Here is an 8721-nt window from a genome sequence, read left to right on the forward strand (position 1 = left end):
ACATATTACTGTGGTTTTTATGTGGAAGCAAGTGTGAGAATCTGTTTGTCCTCCGCTAAGCCAAGCGCTTGGAAAACTTCTGCACTTCCCAGGCTTGTTTAAATGGTACACTTATTTTCATTAGACATGTATTGCATAGTATTTTAATAACTGAGGTAAACATTTTTGACTCCAATTTCACATTTCAATTAAAAATTAGGAAATTTAAATTTCCAATGTTGATAGCTATAATCCACATACAAGTTCTCAGAAGCTCTTCCTTTGTTTTTAAGAGTACAAAGAACTCCCAAGACCAAAATGTTTAAGAATTACCAACAACTGTGTTTAGAGACTGTCCCAGTGAAGTCCTGTGTTCTGAAAGTGAAAGCCACATTGTTAGCATGGTCTCGGTGAGCGCGGCTATAAGAGCCCACGGGCCTCGAGCTCCCAGATGCACCCCGCATGTGAGGAGCACTCTCTTCTCCCAGAAGAGCCCTCTGACCTCTGGCCCTCAAGTCTTCCCCATCCTCCTGGGTTCCAGTCACACAGCACTTTCCAGGCCAAGCTACTCGGTTATGGTCTCTGGAAACAATGCTCTCGTACTTCAGAACTGTTCTCTCATTCTGATCAGGCATTAAGCACAGAAATCTACTTCTTCCCAGTAGAGGGTGAACAGTGACCCCAAGGAGCCTGCTGTTTTGGCCACCACTGTGATCATTCTCTGAAACAGGGAGCTCGGCACAGGGGGTTGGCAAAGAGCCCTTGGATGGATAGGTGCAGAGAGAGGGGTAGGGATTAGGACGGGCTTGACCCCGAGTCAGAACCTTCCTCGGCCCCAGAAAACTCGAGGTGAATCACGGCAAGGGAATGATGCTCGGAATCCACTCCTCGGGGCTCATCGTACTGTCTTCCTTGTGCTGTTTCCCTGAGCATTCTTGCTGGTTATTTCTTTTACAAAGGAAAATGGAAAGGGTGAACATTAATACACCCTGGTGTCTGCTGTGTTGGTGGGTGTCCTGGAGAAGCCTGCTGACCAGCAACTGTGGGAAAACAACTTTCTGGGTTTCACGTGATACTATTATTTCCCATGAATTATGCCAGAATTTTATTATTTTTCTGTGTCCTTCCTAGGGTCTCATCTATTACTTCTTTTGGCTAAAATTCTACAGTTGAGCGACACATCCACATGTACTTTCTCCTCATCCTGTGTTAACAGCCTGTCATATTATGGAATAGACTTCGCTTATCTATGAAATTCATCCTCTCCCCCAGGAGGCACTTATTGCCTAAACCCCAGGCTGTGTTTGGCTTCTCTGTGTATCCACAGGATGCAGTTAGGGGCTTACCGCTTGACAAACGTTCAGTAAATGGAAGCATATATGCATTATTGAAGTAAACATTTAGTAAACAAAATTACAAATTCCTCAACTTTTTATCAAATTCTTTCAGTTAAAACTCAAGTAATGGGAGAAATCAAGATTGCACTGAAAAAGGAGATGAAGACAGATGGTGAACAGCTAATAGTGGAAATTCTCCAGTGCAGAAACATCACCTACAAGTTCAAGTCTCCTGACCATTTACCAGGTACCTAACTTTATGTTAAAAATAAATATATATAAACTATGTAGGAATTCACTAGGAGGTATCTTAAGTAGTATGTGAAACATAAATTAACATTTAGTTTGTGTAGCAAATACATCAGAAATAGATGAAGTTAATTTCTAAAATATAAACTCATTTTTCTTAGTTTTAGCTAGATTTTCAGCACATTAATTAGCAACGTATTTGTTAAACAGCAAGAAAGAAAGTGAAATTGCTAAGAAAGGTGGTATGTTTAATCATTTATGTTGTCTGAAACAAACTGTGTATGGAATGTGTCCCTACAAACCAGAGGAGGAGCTCCCAGCATGCAATACAAGTTAAAAGCTGATGGACCTTAATGGGCTGCAACGTTATTTTCAGATTTGTATGTGAAGATATATGTGATGAACATCTCTACCCAAAAGAAGGTGATCAAGAAAAAGACGCGGGTGTGCAGACACGACCGAGAGCCTTCCTTTAACGAGACCTTTAGGTTCAGCCTCAGCCCTGCAGGGCATTCTCTTCAGGTACCTGGTCGCGCACCTTACCGCCTTTCACTTTTCACTTCTGTTGCGTTTGCTGTGTGCTACTCAGTCACTGGGCGGGTATGCGCTAACCACACACCTGTGGCAGCGGAGAAAAGCTCCACTCTCCGAGGTGCATGCACACAGGGCCCTCGGCTGCCTGGGTCACCCCACCCAGCAGCCTCGTCTGCACTGCTGGCCAGTCTGTGGCCAGTGCTGTGCCCCACTGAACTCACTGTCCCTTGCCCTGGCTGGCCCCATCTTTATTATTCCCCCATGTCCGTGGTCTCCTGGTCACCTGCTCATTGCTGTGGGACCCTTGCATTCATTCTGTCGTGCTGCTGCCAGACTGGGTTCCTCAGTGACCTGAGACGGCCTGAAATCATCCAGAGTCTGCAAAGTGGGTTTGAATTGAATGGATTCGTCTCGGCTTATATACCCTTCCATTCACCGGATCTGCGCGCTGCACAGGCCCACTCTGCATGGGGTCGGACCTCTGCCCTTGGACATGGCCATTTCTTCCCCATCAGACCGCCCTCCTGCTCCTCTCCACCCATCGCCCCGCTCCCCCTCTCCCCAAACGGACCTGGTGATTCCTGGGAGCTTTGGTACAATTCGCCACACCAGTTCACAGATCCACGCCTTACCCTGCCAGGCTACAAGCCCTGGTCTGTTTTGCACAGCAATTTATCTACCTAGGGGCCTGGGCTTCCACACTGTCACCTCCTGTAAGGCGAGTCTCGCTGTCAGTGCTCTGAGATCTGCTCACATTGTGCCCTCAGGAGAAGCAGTGTGAAGGTGACAGGAGAAATGCAGGTGGATGAGGAGAGAGGAGCAGACAGGAGGAAACCCTGTGGCCTGGCACATAAAGCCTTGCACTAACAACAAGTACTACAGTTGCATTACAGAGCAGAGACCCTTGAGGTGACTAACTGGGGTCCGCTAGAGTGGAATCCAAGCTAAAGGAGAAACTCCGAAGTCGGTGTGCCAAGTGTGTCAGAGACACACGGTACTGAGGGGAAGCTAGGCAGGAGGAGCAGTCTGAAGTCCATTTGATAAGACAGTGATTCAAGTGACACTCCAGGGCCACTTGGATTATTAAAGCCCAAAACCAGAAAAGACATCATAGCCAGAAACATATTTTTAATGTTGGAAAAAAATAAAGATTTAGAGATGCGAAAAAATTGAATTACCTGCATGAGATTCTGAAGTTAGAGAAAAGGGGGAAAAACACAGGAAAGTACCAAAGAGTAATAGATTGACCCAACGTGCTCTACAATTCTTCTAGCTACTTACTTAAAAAAAATCTCGGTGGTCTCAGATCAGTAGAATAATGTTATTTCTATAAATGACTTAAGGAATCCTGTTGTAAGTGCATACTATAGTTAAAATCAGCTAATACTAAATAGAAATGAAGTCCTATTTATTTACTCAGAACTTAAATAATTTTTCTATTTGATTCAATATTTAATAAACTAGTAACTTGTGTCTGGCAAAGTTTTTTTGTGAAACTTTCCATTATTTTCAGCATACACATACATCTAATTAGAATTAGCAGATTAAATACTTGTTATCTAGGGTTCTCATATCCCTCAGGGTGTGTCTTTTCCTTTGGGGAATAATTTTAAAATGTTGACATGAATTAATTTATATCATGGAAATCTTGAGGACATCTTGTTATTAGTTCTTTTGCAAAATATAAAAAAAAAAAAAAAAAAAAAACAAAACCAGCCCATCCCTGCCATTTTTCACTCAGTCCCCTCTTGTCTGTGCTGTTTCTTTGATAACTCAGTATCTGTTAAACATTGAAAAAAATATATATATGTATGTGTGTTCAGATAAAAATATTTATTTATATACAATGCGGGTTCTCTTTTCCTAGATTTTGCTTTTCTCCAATGGAGGGAAATTTATGAAAAAGACCTTGATTGGTGAAGCCTGTATCTGGCTGGACAAAGTGGATCTCAGGAAAAGAACTGTCAACTGGCATAAACTCTTGGTCAGTCCCACTGCCACGCACTAAGGATCACCGCGTGTCCTCAGGGAGGGGCATGGAGGAGCCCCGCAACAGAGCCTCGCTGGACACTGCTGAGCGATCCTGGGAAGGTAGGAGAGGGGCAGGGGTCTACACCTGTGGACTCCCTGTCCTGGGCAGCAGAGGGGGACACAAAGGAACACAGCTCAGGGATTGAAGACAGAGCAGCACAGCAGAGCCCTGAGACCTTGGATCTTCTCTAAGGTGAAGAGAAGGCGGGAGGGGAGTTTTGATTTCTTACAGCAAAGGCGACTCCTGGAGCAGATCTGAGGTGCAGGAGTGAACACGGCCTCGAATATAACACGCAAGTAACTTTCGTGCAAAGAAGGCGTGGATGAAAGAACTGATGTTCCAGGGCTCAGTTCTCGCAAACTGAACAATTCTTCATCTCCTGTTCTCAGACAAGTTGCTTTTTGAGATCTGACACAGATGCGCCCGTGGTACGTGCCGGACCTGGAGGAGGACAGCGGTTTCATGGCCGAGGAGGCCGTGCGCATCCAGCTCAGAGCTGACATCCTGCCAGGTTTACTCCACGGTACACAGGCCAGCTGGGAGTCCACGTGGGAAAGCACATTGTCTCAGTATAGTTGTCAGTAGTGTAGAGTGAAGATACTAATGAAATTACTTATCTAGAAATAAAACCACATCTGGCGAGTAAAGACTGTTGACTCATATCGTTATAGAAATCTGGTTGAAAATGTCCAAGTCTCCATAGCTTTCCGTTAAGCTAAGGCATTTCCCTTCTACGTACCAAAGCCCCGATTAGATTGGTATGTTCTCGGCAGCGCAATCACCTGTTCTTTGTGGGACTGCAGTTCAATGTGTATCCTGCATTGTTCTTTTCCCTTGAGTAATGTATTGTCAGGAGAAATCCTTTCTCTGGCAAGCAAATCATGCTAACCCCGTGACACCAATTAATTAAATTGGCGTCATTTTCTGCTCTTCTGTGATGTTTTCCCCTGAACTCATTAACTGATTGTGCAGTGCAAGCTCTGGCTCCAGACTCCAGTTTCTCTGGCACTCTGGTCCCTCCCTAAGTGACAGCATCACAGTGATCACGTCCATATATATCGGGAAACATAGTGCCAACGTCTGAGACTAAAACAGACCTTGAGCTCTTTTATTTACACACAGTGAACAGCCAGCGTCTAAGTGACTAAGCAGAATTTTCTGCTCCACCAACCAACAGTAGCAGGAGAAGCAAGGGAGTTGTGGGAACCACACCTGGTGGGGGTAGAATCCTGGCTCAGGTACTGATTCTGCTCCTAACGTTGCAAAAGTCACTTGGAGGCACGTTCCTCCAGTTTGCTTATCCACAGGATAAAAGTTATATTCCTGTCCTTCCTCCTGGGTTGTTGGAATGATTAAATCAAGGGACCTATGAAATATGAAAGCACATTTCCAGATACAGTTTTATACACAGAAGGAGGCATAATTATTATGAGGCTTTTTAATTCTCAGTTTTATATGTAATATCATCCTGCAAACCAATGGCAAGTATTGGTGTGGACAAAACCAGTAAGGAAGAAAAAAGCTGCATTGTTTTAATTTAAAATGTGAGCTTTGATTTATCCTGAAAAAAAGATGAATTAAATGAAAAAGATGTGCAAATTCTGTTACACTCAGTGAAATGAATTACACTGATCTTATCCTGTGCCCATTTTCTACCCAAAATAAGCTCACTTGCTTCCCAGCATTTTGAATTTAAAAGCTGCACCTTCACTTAAAGTGAGGTTTTAGTGGGATTAAGAAGCGCCAACTCAAAGTATTGGTCTTAAGTTGCATTTTCTCAATTTTGGAGAAAAAATACTTCAAATTTGAGAGAGGCGTAAGACTCTAAAATGAAAGAATTTCTAAAAGACCCCACTCTCCTGTTCATTAAAGAAGTAAAACTTCGCCTCCTGCACTCCAGTCTGGCCACGGAACCCACTATGGGAACCAGGGCTCGCAGGCCTGGGAACCGAGGTCGTGGGCCTGCAGTACCACTGGGCAGGAGAGGAAAAGCATCGGGCATAAGGTATTGCTAGAATTTTATTTTTAGAGATTACTAGAGCTGCTGATGGTTGCCATGGATATTTCCAGCAAAAGCTAGCACTTGAGGAAGCCTAAAATCACCAGTCACAGCGGGAAAGGGAGAGGGTTTGCAAGACCTCCCTCTGCAGGAGCTGCTGGGCTGGGGACCCCTGAGTCCTGCTCCTGGGGGAGAGGCTGCAGGCCCGGCCCTGAGAGTAACCCAGTGGAGGGACGGCAGCCAGACCGCCCCTTGGTAGCTAGGGACAGGGACGCGGAGGAGGAGGAGCCTGGCTCCTATGGGCGCCTCTGCTCCACGGGGCCCATACAGCGGCCACAAGCAGCCCGCCGGAGTGTAAGGCCCGCCAGTGCGCCCGCAGCACCGGCCAAGCTCCCGGGCTGTTCTGGAACCCTTCTATGCAATCCCGGTCCTTACTGAAAGCATTTCCCTGCATGCCATCGATTATCCTCCTTAGGACAAAGCGGTTTCTTTTCTAATTGCAGACAGGGCTCTTGGTATTTTTTACTTTTTTGTACGGCACATGGTTTTCCACTTTTTATTTCATTTCGTTTTAATAGAGTTACCTTTTTTTATCTTAATGGTGACAGTTTGTAATCTCTAATTATTATGTGATTAATCCAATTACAGTAGCTTAAAGCGGCTCGGTTTTCTCACAGATTCATTGCATCATCAAAGAGTGGAGCTTCTTGCAGGTTTAAAATTTGGTTGTAAAGAAACTCAGCTGTAGAAGAAAAGCACAGTGAACTTTTACAAAAAAAAGGGACTAACAAACTCATCATTCCAGACACACGTAACCGCAATATCAAGACACGAGTGTTTTCCCTGTGTTTACTTAATATTCAGGAAATTACCAGAACACTAAATTATTTGCTGTTGCAGTTTAAAACAACCATATCTGAGATGGGGGGTGGCACTTATCTTTGCTTCTTAATATTGTCCATATGTTAATAAATCGTACTAATTAATGCATATTTTCAGCATACTGGTGAGATTTACTTTGTGGATCGCACACATTAAAATAGTCATCTTGTGGGAATCTTATAGCTGGTAACCAGCTGATAAAGACTTTTATTATAGGAACGGTTAGGACGATTGTGGTGGTAGCTATAGTGACACCAACGGTGGTCAGTGACGTGAAGTAAAAGAAATTATATATTACTATATTGTGCCCAGTTTATTAGAAATTATTTGATTGATGCTTCATTTCATTAAGATATCATAAAGATGTTGATAGTATTTTTTTACTTTATTATTTAAATCATAACTAACAATATTTTTAAAAACTTATTTTCATTGCTATAATGTTGAATATTCCCAAATCAGCCAACTACAGCTCTAAGTGTTTATAACTTTGTGTGTGACAGAAGTGATTTTCCCTCTATTTGAGCTTGAAATGAAAGTCAAAGAGCTCGGTGACTAGTTATGAGCGGCTTCTTTAATAATTACTTCCTTTGGTGATGAGTGAAAGGGTACCTTCACTGCAGGGACACCTTGATGTTTTCTGTGTGTCCCAGAGTCTTAGGATTAAAGGTTCCCGTGAGACCCAACTCATTAATAAATTCCTTCCCTGGTAGGTAGATTACGTGAGGGTTTTCTTCACTCGTTACGCTGTATATAATGACACATTTGGTAAAATAGGCAGAGTTGAAATACTCATTTCATTTGGTATCCAGCATGTGGATATGGTTATTATTTGACTGTGTCTCTATATTTGTTAAGTAATGTGCTCAAATGCGCCCACTACTGATTAATGGTGTGCTAGTACACTCACAGCACACCTGGTATTAAAGAAAAAAAACCTTGTCTGAAAAAATTGAAAACCTGATAAAATTGATTTCAAAATAAAAATACAGTACTCGGAGATATGTCTTGTTTCTGACTATACGTTGCATGCCGTGTTGGTGATTTGCTAGTGCGTTCTTTTTTCTTTTCTTTTTCCTTTTTTCCCCCCCAAATCCCTCTGGAAAATTTAATGAACACATGCAAATTCTTGGATTAAAGATTGTATAAATTGATCTGAAAATATATGAGAATTGTATAAAATTGCTTGTAAATCTGTCTTGAGTTTTACTCTATGTAAAAATATGTCTTGGTTTTGTGATTGTACACAAGGTGTATGTGGATAACATATAAATTGTGCTGTATAAAGGCTGTTGTCTCAGCCTTACTAATAAATATTCAAAATATCGACTGTGACCTCTTGAGCTTGTGGAGATTTCCGGCCCAGGTGTAAGCATATGTTTGCACCTCCACTTGTCAATGTGCAACTCAAGCAAAGAAGTAGAAAAGGAGATGGTTAGTGTGGACGGAGGCAGATTTTAGGTTTCCTATGAAGAGGTTAAAAGAGGCTCCCTTAGCTGTTTGTAAGTTTCTCGGCAAAGGTGTGGAGTCATCTGCTTCGCATGAGGTAGAAGCCACAGGGTTGGCCATCTGAAGAGAGTGAAGGGCGGAGTAGCCCTGGAGTAGCCCTTCACAGCCCTGGAGTAGACAGGGGGACAACTGGCCGGGCACCTCGCGGGCTCCTTGTGCTTCATGACCATGAATGGTGTCATCAGTGTGCCTTTCTGTCA

At 43.2% G+C, this 8721-nt stretch overlaps 1 protein-coding gene across 3 annotated transcripts in view; it reads left to right on the forward strand.

Moving 5' to 3' along the window:
- Pclo (piccolo presynaptic cytomatrix protein) overlaps positions 1-8347 on the forward strand; it is a 353455-nt gene extending 345108 nt beyond the window's left edge. For all 3 annotated transcript variants that reach the window (XM_063237492.1, XM_063237501.1, XM_063237500.1), the window contains 3 exons: positions 1429-1563; positions 1942-2087; positions 3967-8347. In XM_063237492.1, coding sequence (XP_063093562.1) covers positions 1429-1563; positions 1942-2087; positions 3967-4107 — 422 coding nt within the window. In that variant the 3' untranslated portion in view covers positions 4108-8347. The remainder of the gene's footprint in view (positions 1-1428; positions 1564-1941; positions 2088-3966) is intronic.
- The last annotated feature ends 374 nt before the right edge of the window (positions 8348-8721 follow it).

The sequence above is a fragment of the Cavia porcellus genome, unplaced genomic scaffold, assembly GCF_034190915.1.
Source record: "Cavia porcellus strain 051 isolate PalLab524CR breed Dunkin Hartley unplaced genomic scaffold, mCavPor4.1 scaffold_2, whole genome shotgun sequence".
NCBI lineage: Eukaryota > Metazoa > Chordata > Mammalia > Rodentia > Caviidae > Cavia > Cavia porcellus.